The sequence below is a fragment of the Triturus cristatus genome, chromosome 6 (assembly GCF_964204655.1).
Source record: "Triturus cristatus chromosome 6, aTriCri1.1, whole genome shotgun sequence".
Lineage (NCBI taxonomy): Eukaryota > Metazoa > Chordata > Amphibia > Caudata > Salamandridae > Triturus > Triturus cristatus.
This window is the reverse complement of record NC_140589.1, coordinates 557,704,489-557,717,860: the sequence shown is the minus strand read 5'-3', so window position 1 is coordinate 557,717,860 and position 13,372 is coordinate 557,704,489. Positions and strand designations below refer to the sequence as shown.

The window sequence follows — 13,372 nt, the reverse complement described above, 5'->3', positions numbered from 1 at the left end:
GGCATTTGAAGAGGCAGTGTGCTTCACTGAAGAACGTGGCATGTGGGCGTTTGATGATGGTGCGTTCTGAATGCATTGTGGCGTCAATGACGTGTGGCAGCGACAAAGACCCCGACAACCCCTACTTCTCAAAGAAAGAGGCGTAATACGATGGTTCGGCAGCCATCTTAGTGAATTGGGATAGATTATATTATCTTCTACTGTAAATATGTGGTTATGCTTCTGAGTAAAACAACTTTACCTCATTCTCAGATAGTCATCTTATTCAGCACAATGGATCTGGAGATGGCTGAAAGAGGAGGCATTCATTTCTGGCAGTGCTTTGATTGCTTTGAATGACTATGTGATTGTATTTCATTCTGAGTTAAAAGATGCGATGAAGGGCCTCCAGGTATCTGGCAGTGAGCGCTACTTGTACAGCTTTTACTTCAACATTTAAAAGAAACTCTTGATTATTTTCAATGATTTTGAAAGCTGGGATCTTCTTGCAGAATCCATTCCTGTGACATACACGTTTCTCTGCTCAAACCACTCACCATGCAGATGTCATAGATTTCATCATTATTTATGTGCATTATTTCTTGAATGTTTGCTGGTATTGGTTCAAGCTGCCATATGGGTTCTATGCCTTATTTATTCTGTCTAGTGAGTTTTTATTACACAACCTGCTGCATTGTTGGATTCTGCTTATATTTTTATGCCATGTTTTCGTTTCTTCCATGCTTGTTTTAATACTGTTGACCATGATCTGTATTGGTTGACGTTTATTGCATGCATAGCTTTTTCTGATTCAGTATGTCTCTGTGGGCTTGGTGTTTTTCTCTACTATGTGCTGAGGTGAGTTGTTTTGTTTTGTTTTGCACCCATATGTTGTTTTGTTACTTGTTCTGGGGCATATCAGTTGGTGTGCATCCCAAACAATCCGTACAGTTTGTGGTCATGTGGTAGGGATCCTGTAACCCAAACCTTACTTGCTATTATTACTTATTTTAGGAGATGAAGCATGTGGTTGCTCTCGAACCTTGTTTACATTTATGTGTGATGGCGCATATTACTTCCTACCCCAAGCCGTTACTTACATTTGTTGCTGTTAGGACATGTTTATTACGCCCAAACTATACTTGCTTTTATCTGCTGGGTTACACCCAGACATTACTGTTACTGGTGCTTGAGTACCTGTGTTGCACCCAAACCATACTATATTGTTACGTGTCTTGGGGCATAGCATGAGCACCCAGACGTTACTTATTGTTGCTGAGGATGTGCATTTGCGTTGCTCCTAAACCGTAGTTGCTTTCAGGTATTATGGGGCATATTTCATGTACTCAAATGTTGCTTTGTGATGGGCTTGTGAGTTGCTAGTCTAACAAAATATTACTTTACAACTACTTCAGTTGTTGGTGATGGGCCATTTACTTTGTGCTCAAACCTTTTCTTTGGGCCATATGTGATGCACTCGTAGGGGCATACGTTTTGCTTGTGGCAGGTGTGTAGCATCCGTTGGGGCACATGTATTGCACCCTCGTGCTATGCTGCAGATTCGGTGTCTCTAATGTGAGTTGTGACTTCTGTTGGTCCTCTATATTTTAATATCTGCTGAGGGGGAAGAGTGTGGATCTTTCACTCTTAGTAAGGTATGTATGTGTTACTCTTACCCTGTATCTTTTTCCTCCTCCGGACCTTTTATTTTTAGATATTGCGTTAGTTTTTACTCCCATGCTTCGTTATTTTTATGGATGTCGTGTATCACTGTATTTGGATTTATATTTTATATTTTTTTCCATAAAGAAGGTAGGTGTTTGGGATCTTCATTTCTATGCCATGCATTCTCCCTTTAGTGTTATGCCACCTTTTGCTTAGCCAGAATGACTGTGATTTAATTAGAATGCTGGTGTGTGAATGGTTTGAGAAAGTGTCGGTTGAGTGCGAAGGCTGAGTAGCAAGGATGCTGCTCCTGGTGGGGCTTCCTTACTACCTTCTTTACCTGTAACCTGAGACTCCTACCTTGAAACTAAACCTTATCCTATTGTACCTTACTACTGGCTACACTGCATCTTCATTTACCACACCTTCCTTTGGAGAAAGTTGCTCCAGTCCTGCATTTCTCTGCTGGCCATTCATAGAAGGTTGTGAAAGAGTGAGCACCAACCGCTACCAATATGGGAATTGCCATGCAGGATTTTACTACAATTCCCCTCAATCTCAAATTATTGTTTTTCTTTTCCTTCATCATTGAAGGCATTAAAAGAAAACCAATGCAAAAAGAACTATTGATGGACAGAATGCAGAACAATGTAATACATTCACCCCAGTACGGAGATCTGGGCCTAAATCCATCGTTTTTTTGCTCACCATGCCATTCCAGTTTGGACCCAGCCATATGCAAATCAGTCTTGACCCTGTCCCCAATGGGAACAGTTCAGCCCGAACTGCCAAGCCAGGTCCTCCCTGGACTGGAAACAAACATCCTTGTACCGGTTTCGGGGTTTCACCCCTCTTCAGCCAGGTTAGCTTGATTTCAGTGGCGGCATGGAGAGCACGGGACTCACGTCTGAGCATACCTGTCCCACTCGGGGTGACAAATGCAGGCAGTTCGTGCTGGACTGTTCCCATGACGGCTGATAGCCAGAAACCGGTCCTAGGATGCTTGATTCCGGTCCAGGGAAGACATGGCTTGGCAGTTCGGGCTGGACTGTTCCCATGAGGCAAAGGGTCAAGACTGATTTGCATATGGCCATGTCTAAACTGGGGTGGCGTAGTGGGCAAAAGAACGATTGATTTAACCCAGATCTCTTGACTGGGTTAGAATGTCTGCATTGTCAGCATTCCGTCCATCAATTGTTTGTTGTAACGCTTTTCGCCCTAAGTGGGATGGGTATTCCCAGACGTGGGACCCTTGCTCACTACGCCACTGGAGTCAAGCTATCCTGGCTGATGACGGCTGATAGCCAGAAACCGGTCCTAGGATGCTTGATTCCGGTCCAGGGAAGACATGGCTTGGCAGTTCGGGCTGGACTGTTCCCATGAGGCACAGGGTCAAGACTGATTTGCATATGGCCATGTCTAAACTGGGGTGGCGTAGTGGGCAAAAGAACGATGGATTTAACCCAGATCTCTTGACTGGGGGAGAATGTCTGCATTGTCAGCATTCCGTCCATCAATTGTTTGTTGTAACTCTTTTCGCCCTAAGTGGGATGGGTATTCCCAGACGTGGGACCCTTGCTCACTACGCCACTGGAGTCAAGCTATCCTGGCTGATGACGGCTGATAGCCAGAAACCGGTCCTAGGATGCTTGATTCCGGTCCAGGGAAGACGTGGCTTGGCAGTTCGGGCTGGACTGTTCCCATGAGGCACAGGGTCAAGACTGATTTGCATATGGCCATGTCTAAACTGGGGTGGTGTAGTGGGCAAAAGAACGATGGATTTAACCCAGATCTCTTGACTGGGGGAGAATGTCTGCATTGTCAGCATTCCGTCCATCATTTGTTTGTTGTAACGCTTTTCGCCCTAAGTGGGATGGGTATTCCCAGACGTGGGACCCGTGCTCACTACGCCACTGGAGTCAAGCTATCCTGGCTGATGACGGCTGATAGCCAGAAACCGGTCCTAGGATGCTTGATTCCGGTCCAGGGAAGACATGGCTTGGCAGTTCGGGCTGGACTGGTCCCATGAGGCACAGGGTCAAGACTGATTTGCATATGGCCATGTCTAAACTGGGGTGGTGTAGTGGGCAAAAGAACGATGGATTTAACCCAGATCTCTTGACTGGTGGAGAATGTCTGCATTGTCAGCATTCCGTCCATCATTTGTTTGTTGTAACGCTTTTCGCCCTAAGTGGGATGGGTATTCCCAGACGTGGGACCCGTGCTCACTACGCCACTGGAGTCAAGCTATCCTGGCTGATGACGGCTGATAGGCAGAAACCGGTCCTAGGATGCTTGATTCCGGTCCAGGGAAGACATGGCTTGGCAGTTCGGGCTGGACTGTTCCCATGAGGCACAGGGTCAAGACTGATTTGCATATGGCCATGTCTAAACTGGGGTGGCGTAGTGGGCAAAAGAACGATGGATTTAACCCAGATCTCTTGACTGGGGGAGAATGTCTGCATTGTCAGCATTCCGTCCATCAATTGTTTGTTGTAAAGGACTGTTCCCATGAGGCACAGGGTAGAGACTGATTTGCATGTGGCCAGGTCTAAACTGGGGTGGCATGGTGAGCAAAAGAATGATGGATTTAACCCAGATCTCTTGACTGGGGGTGAATGTTTTGATTTGTTCTGCATTCCGTCCATCAATTGTGTGTCTTTTGATTAAAAGAAAACCCCCACATAATCTATGATGGAAATGTATCCCCTACTTTATTCAGAGAACCATTATGAATTATTTAACCTCTACCGACTTCTGATGTACTCCTATTCTAGGCGGCAAAAGCTAGCAGTGGCCACTATTCTTTCAAGGAAACCTTCCATGTGCTTATCCAATATCACCTATTTTGAACCTGCTGTTCCTGATTAAATTACTGAAATTTGTAGTATCTGAACATTAAATGCACAGTTTTGAGACCCTGGAGATAGTTGATTGTTTTCAATCTCTGCTTTGTCCCATAAACCTAATGGAAACTATCTGTAAGCCCCTTTTAGATGACCTAATCAGCCGCTTCTGTTAGCATTCTTATTGCACTCACCTATAAATTGCTTTTGACATAAATGAGTAAAACTTTAGATTTAGGTTGCTTTGGGCTGTGCTGTGATGGAAGGCCTAAACTGAACTGGCTTTTACTGTTGGAGGCCCATCGGAATTCTCCCACCCTACACCTCTTATTCCATTTGTCAATGTTGTGTTATTCTAATTTATACTTGTGTCCTTTTCTCTTATTCTGTCATTTAGGTTCCTCATATCTCATGCACCCATCAACAAAATCCTGATATCACTAGATAATGAATTAAGTTTTTCTGCATCATTACTTATACTCAATTCTATTCACACTGTAATGCAGTAAACAAATGCCAATATTGAATCCCTCCAAATTGATATAACAGTCTGGTCACCAAACCGGTCACTGCACGAGAGATTTCTTACCTTTCTTGTAGGAACAGTCCGGTTCTAGTTTCCTGTAAGTTATCCCTTACGCATTGCCATGTCAGGACAGTACATTTGTCAATAAGTGTTTTTATCACTCAGAATTTTGACAGTTTTCCCTTCCCACAGCGATCCACATTGATTGGTCCTAGAAGAGCACGTTCTGTGCCAGGCTTTACTTTTAATGTGATAAAAGCTGTATATTTCCTTCCTCCGGAACTCCCATGTGTTCAAGGTTATTCATTAGATCCTCTTAAATGAGCCAAATAGCGGACTATAATGAAATGTGTTATCCTCATGCCTTCAAATTCTAGTCACCGCTCCACCTCTTTTGGTCCCACAAGAGCGTATATGTTGATAGACTGTACTTCTACTTGTTAGCAATGCTTCCAATAGCAGGTGGGCTCTTTACTCATGATTTCTGTGAGCATTGTTTATTTGCAATATTGTGCCATCTAAACATGTCTGATGCATCTACTGAGAAAAAATGATAATTTTGAAAATGTATGTACAGAGTAACTAGTGCCTTTGTGGTTTGTCTTTACTCCTGTTTCTGTGTGCAGCTTTGTAAGTGGAAGTCGAGATGGGACTGCACGCATTTGGCAGTACAAGAAGAAAGAATGGAAGAGCATTTTACTAGATATGGCCACTCGTCCAGTAGGGTAAGGCCTATTTAAATAGTCACATTTTACTTTTTTATTAAAAAAGAAACTTGTGGCTCATTACTTATGAATTTGTTTTATACATATTTTCTATTATCACATCAACATTTGTAACTCTGTGCTGTATTACAAGTCTTACCTTTGTGACTTTTCTGAATGCTCTCTTTTATCCATTTGTGTTGCATTTCCGGTTTCATCCTGTTTGTGCATTTGACAGAAATAATGTTGAATGCATTTAATGTATTTCAGGCTTTATCCTTACTAGGTTGTAATCATCATGTAGAATTGAACAGCATAGCATTTCTTTTCATATCATTTGACATGTCAAAATCTATTTGTCCTTAGGCATAATTTACAAGGAGTGGAAGACAAAATCACAAAATTGAAAGTAACTATGGTGGCATGGGACCGTCACGACAAAACTGTCATAACAGCTGTTAATACCATGACACTAAAAGTCTGGAATTCCTACACTGGCGAACTTATTCATATCCTTGTGGTAAGGTATTCTGTAAATGACATTCAGTTCTCCTATTATTGAGTCAGTCAAGCTGACTGACTGCTGCTGACAACAATATGCAGGCTGATATTTGTTATATTTCCCAGTTTTGTTTAAAATTATGTGCAACTCTTGAAAAAGTATCTACAGAGAACACGTTTCCAATAAAGCAATATCTATATATGTTATTGGAATGATTACATAAATAGATGAGCTCTGCTAGAAGGTTGCCCCTTGCTAAGTGTTCAAACTTTTTCATAATGAAATGTCTTATTTGACTGTGTCCACAAAGCATTTATTAGAGTTGTACCTATTCTCAGGAGGGCCCCCAAGTCTGTTTTATGGTTACAATGTAATCTTCGTCAAACATCTTGGTATCAAAAGCATGGACACATAATATGTCTTTTTTAGGTCACACCATGGGCATTTTTTTCTACCATGGATCTTTTTTCCTCCGGTCTGATCATTTGCATGGAACCCTGCATTGAGAGGCATAATTTTTGGGTAGCCCTGTTTTCCAGAAGAATGGTGGACATTTTACTTGACGAGTGTTGAAAATTGAACTTGCCTTGTTGGAAAAAATAAATCTGTAATCACTTTTCTCCTACTGGAGCGTCTTCATTGAAATCATAAGCACTGATTAGTCTAGCTCACCAGGGGGTTAAAGCCACTTTACAAACCTAGATATAATTTTGAGGAAGCTAAAATAAATCTAAATTGCCTATCTGCAAGGTATATTGGTCAATTTTTGCATGTTCTTCAAAATTAAGTTTTGTCTAAAGAAAAAAAAAGTCTGTAGCCTTTTTCATATCATTAGAAAAAGTTTAATTCATGGACCTTGTTAAAGGGAAAAAGAGTGAATAGAAAAGTAATGTAGTTCGGCTGCAGCCATAACCTGCTGCAAAATTGGCACTTCTTCTTTGAGGAAGAACGCTTGAGCAATATTCCATCATGTCCTATCAGCTAGGTCAGTTCTTTTTTCTGGCTTCTGATAACTGCATACTACAGCACTGAACTCTGCCTTAGTTGACGCTTTTGCTTTGAAGAACCTTGTAGGAAGTACTGGTGTAGGAAAATGCCCCTTTTTGCATGGTTAACCCCCACCTTTTGCATGACATCTATGTAACCTGACTTGATGTGCACTGCGTCACTGCCAATCAGGTTCCCAGGGCCCGTGTTCTTACCCAGGTCTGTACCTTTTTACCCACAATTGGCACATCTCTGGCCACAGGTAAGACCCTTGTAAAAAGGTACCAAGGGCACTGTGACCAGGGAAGGCCTCTAAGGGCAGCAGCACTTATTGTGCCACCCTTAGAGGCCCTGTACCCTAACACCCACACCCTGCTATTGCAGGCTGCGTGTTTTGGTGCAGAGAAAAGTGAGGAGTCGACATGGCACACATCCCTGTGTGCCATGCCTGTAACTCACTGCCTGAGGTCTAGGTAAGTCACTCATCTAGGGGGTGCACTAGCCCTCGGGTGAGGGTACAGATTTGTCTTGCTGACCCAGGGACAAGAGGACACCTACTGCTTTGGCCCAGCCCTACCGGCCTGTCCCGACTACGACCTGCCTAAAGCTAAGAAACTGGCGTTTCCAGCAGCTCCCCAGAGCCTGGACGACCTGCCTGCACTCACTGTACAGACTCTGTCTCCTGTGAGCACCGGATTTGCTAAAAAAAAGACTCCCAAGACCAGAATCCAGATTCCTGCGACTCCATGATTCTGCACCCGACACACCGTTCAAGTGGTCCAACACCACGAGGAGCTCTCCCCAGCAGTCCTGACCTTGGATCTGGTGATCCCTGGCTTCCCCCAAGCTCTAAGACGACACCTGCAGCCTCAACCTGAAGAGTCCCCCTGACTGGAGCTGATGGTGTCCCGGCATCTCCAAGATCCCAACTTACATCTCCCCCCGGTGGTTGCCTTCAGGAAGTTACCCTGCCCGAGCCTGCAGCAACTTTTCTGAACCGAAGGTCTCCATTGAGAAGCACAGGAACCCCGACGTCTCCTTGGCATCCTGCACCCATCCGCCCCAGTGCCACTGGCAGTGCAGCTCCTGTGTTGGTCGTTGGCCCCTGAAGTTGGCTCCTGAAGTTAACCCCAGGAGCTTCGATCCCACACCAGAGTGGCCTACACATAGCCAGTCCCTAACTGACAGCCCCCTAAGCCCCATTGGCTAACAATGGGCCCCTGCACCCGGCTGCCCCAGTGCCGCTAGTGGTGCAACATGAGTGCCTACCTAGACCTTGGGGATCCTTGGTCCTAACCCCCAAACCTCCCACTTGTAAGACGTTTACTTACCTGTGAAACCGATAACTATTTGTTCACATTGGAACTCATGTTATGAAATTTTGGGACTAAAATGTTGTTTTGAACTATTGTTTTGTATGAAGAAAACAAACTATAGGAAAAGTCTTACTTACACGGTATTGACATCCTTAGGTGTGGTACCTAGGCATACCACTACCACTACTCAAAGTAATGTAAAAGTAACTGAAAAGTATTCTAAAAGTAATTATAGTGTTATGTATACAGCTTTTTGAATCAATACCAACCTGTAACAACTGGAAATCCCTCCTTAATTGGATTTCCGTGTGAAGGTTTGCAATTGCAAATCTAATATACCTACCTGTGCCAAGTTCTGCTTGGTTCTAGAAATAAAATACAAGTATGCTTTTTTTTATACTTACCTAATTGGTCTATATTCAGTGTGCGAGTGCGTGCATCAGTCTTGATTGAGTTAATACAATAAATGCTTAACACACGCTCTGGAAAAGCCTAACTGCTTGCCCACACCACCACAAAGAGAGCTGTTAGCACTTATGTAATTTAGCCTCTGCTATACCTCTGAGGACTCTGGACTTTGGGTACACTGGGAGGAGGGTGGGTGGTCTGTCTTCATCTGCCACAAGATATCCATCTCCACAGCTTCACGACTCTGCTGCTGCTTCATCAATTTCTGCTACAGACAATCCAGTGCTTCTAGCAGCTCCTCAATCAGTGTATTCGCCTGTCCCTTCTTTATTTGTTACTCCCCAACCCAGGAAATATCCACCTTTCTAGAACAAAGTTCAAGAGACACGATTGGTGCACCAGAAGGTCTAGGTATAACGTCCAGACATTCGAGGTGACATTCATGGAGCCTATGCTGCTGTTGTTCATGCAGGAGAATTTGTGGAGCAGCCAAGTGGCTTATGAACCTACATTTGGAAAACACTACTGGTCAAGCAGTACTTAAAAAACTGTTTGCTTTCATTCCTTCATCTAACCCATTCCCAAACGGGTGATCCTGCTATATACTCTATGCAAAGCGTGAACATTTAGAAGAGATTTCATGCTGCAAAAGAAACCAGTTATTTACCAGTAAATATGATTTGGTATTGTGAAAGTCATCTAGATTTACATGCGACCCATCCCAATACTTGCCCTTTAGGGAAGGATTGTGAAAGGGAGTAAAGAGGAAAACAAATAATCAAACATGGTCGGCACACACAGAGGCATTGTGAGATTACAGTCGAGGTCATAAAGAGGCTCTGCCTATGCCGACACTAATCAAAAAAGTTCACCAACCGAGACACTTCCAGGCCCAATCACTAGATGGCGGAATTGTATGAAGCATGTGAATCTATATGCATTTCAATTTTCAAAACCATAATTGCTGGTAAGTAACTTTCAGTTTCATTTTATTTGTGTTGGATATTAGGTTTATCAAGGCAAAGTAAACAATACGCATAAAAACGCTTTGCAATTTAAATTGAAACAACTAAAAATCATACCTCACTCTTTATAAGTGCTGTACTGACATACCTCTGTATTAGTCGATAGTCATTAAAATCCGACTAAGGATTTGTGAAAAAAAGTTTTGAATGTACAACACTATGTGCAACATGCAGCGTAATCTTCCCTCCCTCTAATCCTCCATAGTAAAATGTAATACAAGCAAAAAAGTGAAAGATGGTCGTAGCAACAATATATAAAAGGAAATTACTCTTTAAACTCCTCCTGTGGCTGTAAAATCTCCTGAAATGCAAACTTTTGAAGCATTCTTAGATGTCCCTCAATGTGCAAAATACAGCCTAATATATCTACCCTCTCATTCTCTATGATAAAAATACTACGAAGTTCAAACACGTAATAAAGTGGAAGATGGACAAAACAACAATGTGCCAAAATATTTTTCTAGACCACTTCTCATGTAAACATATCCTAGAGTGTGTAGAGATGTACTTGAATGTCAAATAGATATTTTTTAAACTAACCATATCCTAAGATGTCATAAATAAAATCATTAAAAATGTACATTAGTGCCCCTCTCTCTTAACTAGTCTTTCACAATGGTCAAAAGTTTCCCCCCCTTTACATGAGGTGCATAACTGGTTTCTTTTAGACAAAGATTTACTTTTCTTCTGTTAAAATCCTCAGCCAGATTCAGTCGTAGTCTCTGCGCTGAGGAAGTATCAATCTACTTTTACTGCTTTTCCTATCTCTTCCAAGTAGGAAAGTAAGCAAATAATTATTGTTGGTCAGAAAATCTGCTGGATTTCAGTGATTGTAATGAAAGTCCTGTGCTGGAACTCCTGATTCTTAATTGTTAGGAATATCTCCTTCCATGGTTTACTCTAAAGATCAACTGCCCAGTCTACACAATTTAACATGCTCTCCTTTTTTGTTTGAGGAACTTTTACCTAGATAAAAAACTGTACTTGTTACTCATGTGGTTACTTACCCTCCCCCATCGCAAGTTCATCCAATCATTCTCACAGCTCCCAGGCAGCTTGCCCGATAAATTGGGGGGCAGCCCATCTGGAAGAAAAGTGCAGGGTATTCTTAAAACTAGGTCCTTGATCAAAAACAAAACTGACTTTGCCAAATTTGTTAGCTCATGACCCTGTTAGGGTCTTTATCGCTGAGACATGAGCTAATGACTATTTTGGTCCCGATTTGGTAGATGCAATCCCATCAGGATATATAGCCCTTAGACAGGACAGGTTGGGCAGACCAGGAGGAGATCTTGCCATTGTATTTAAAACAAAATATCACTTTCATATGGAGACTATTAAGTGCACTAGGCCATGCAAGGCTTTATACTTCTCCATAAAAAAAATATGACCTACTAACTCGATTGCTGAAATCCTAGTGTGTAGACCCTCGGGGCCAAGAACAACGTTTCTGATGGAACTTGCAAATTATTTTGAATCGGAACCGCATCTAGCAAAAAATTAAAATTTCTCTAATGGGTGAATTTAATTTTTTTATCTGGTGGATGATATGAGTAGCGACTCTGGAGCACTTAATGACCCCCGGCTTATTTTGGGCTCCCACAGCTGGTTTAGGCTTCCACACACGTAGCAGGATACACACTAGATGGGATTCTTTCTAATGATTCGCTGCTGTCTGTGCAGAAGGTGTCACCAGGCAGTTGCCTTCTCACTTTGCCTACCACATCCTCAGAATAAGGACATGTCCAATAAGAACATGACATTCAAAAGGAATTGGAAGGGGTTATCGGCAAAATCTTTTGCCAGTGCCCTCAGTGACAAACACTGCACCAACCATGAAGATGTGGAAATAGGCGCCATTGAGTTCTCAGGTTAACTGAGTTCGGCTGTAGATAAGGTTGCACCCATCAAAGTAACTAGAATCCTTAGGAAGCTGCCTACAGCCCCATGGATTTCGGAATGGTTAAGATTGTTAAGGCAGGTTTGTTGACTCCAGGAACACTCCTGGCGGAAACATTGAGGAGCATGAAAAACACTATACAAGACGGCCATCAGAGAATACAAAATAGCCATCAGGCAAGAAAATCATATTACTGTAGGAATAAAATTGAGTCTTCAATGTTCTAGTTATTCACTTGCTTTCAGCTTCCTCTGAAACAGAGGGCTCACGAGTTCTGCAATAGGTTAGCTGAATCCTTTCAATCAAAAATGATGGACACCTAAAACGTGTTTGAATCCTCAAACACAGAATCTCAGGGGTCTGCTGGATTAAGCTTGCAGGCTCAGTTGAGCCTTCCAGAAACTTCTGAGGAGAAACACTTAATGGTGCTCTCTTGTTTTCCACACTTCACTTCTGTGCAAACTGAGTTACATCTTAACATTAAATCTCGATCTCTATTTAAGCCTTGCCCCCCCCAGAATTCTACAATTGGCAGTCCTCAAAATAGCTCTGCCATGAAGATCTATTATGAACTGAGCGGTTTGCCACTTCTTAAAAAAGACCAGTATTAACCCCACAATCTTAAGAATGATTGTCTATCTCTTTGCTTTCCAACCCGGCCAAGATCCTGGAGAAACATCTGAACCAGCATCTGATGGATTTTGTGGAGGAACAAGGACTGTTGAATGTGTCACAGTTTTGCTTTAGAAAAGTGTCCTGGAACAGATTTTCCATTGTATCTGCAACAGGCAGTATTAGATATCCAGGCAGGTGGCGACTTTAATCCTTTTGGATCTAAGCGCAGCCTTCGATACCATCTCGCCAACCCTTCTTACAGAGAGATTAAAGGAACTGGGATTAAAAGATGCTGCTCTGAATCTGCTCACCTCCTTACCCAAGGACAGGTCTCAGAGGGCAAACATGACTCAATTTAAATACAAAAGTTTCTCCTTGCCATGCGGAGTCCCTCAGGGCTTGTCCCTTAGCCCTACATCATTCAATCTTTGTCTCCCCACTAGCTAAGCTAATACTCTCATTTGGGTTGCAGGCTGTGTCCTATGCTGAGGACACACAAATCATTGTGTCTCTCGCCAAAGACACGAATGGCATTGCAGATAATTTCAACATTTGCATGAAGGCAGTGGCCACGTGGATGGGCAGAAACTGAAGCTCAATGGTGGTTAGACAGAGGTTCTGATCTATGTGAGGCAACCAACTATATGGAACTGTAAATGGTGGCTAGATATGTTGGGGGTATTACCTACACCCACAGAATCAGCAAATCATCTAGGAGTAATCCTGAATAGTGATTTGTCATTGAACCTTCAGGTCAACCATACTGTTGCGACCTGCATCTAGATTATTAGTACTCTGCAAATAGTGTTTCTTTACATTTCTCTTAATGCGCGCAAACAGTTAGCACTTATGTCATCCATGCTTGATTATTGCAATGCATTTTACATCGAGATTAACAA

The 13,372-nt window shown here is 42.6% G+C and overlaps 1 protein-coding gene across 4 annotated transcripts in view; it reads left to right on the top strand.

Annotated features, from left to right (window-relative positions):
• Positions 1–13,372, top strand: part of PHIP (PHIP subunit of CUL4-Ring ligase complex) — a 1,862,070-nt gene that overhangs the window by 371,506 nt on the left and 1,477,192 nt on the right. For all 4 annotated transcript variants that reach the window (XM_085610989.1, XM_085610988.1, XM_085610991.1 and 1 more), the window contains exons 13-14: positions 5,643–5,741; positions 6,087–6,240. In XM_085610989.1, the coding sequence (XP_085467115.1) occupies positions 5,643–5,741; positions 6,087–6,240 (253 nt within the window). The remainder of the gene's footprint in view (positions 1–5,642; positions 5,742–6,086; positions 6,241–13,372) is intronic.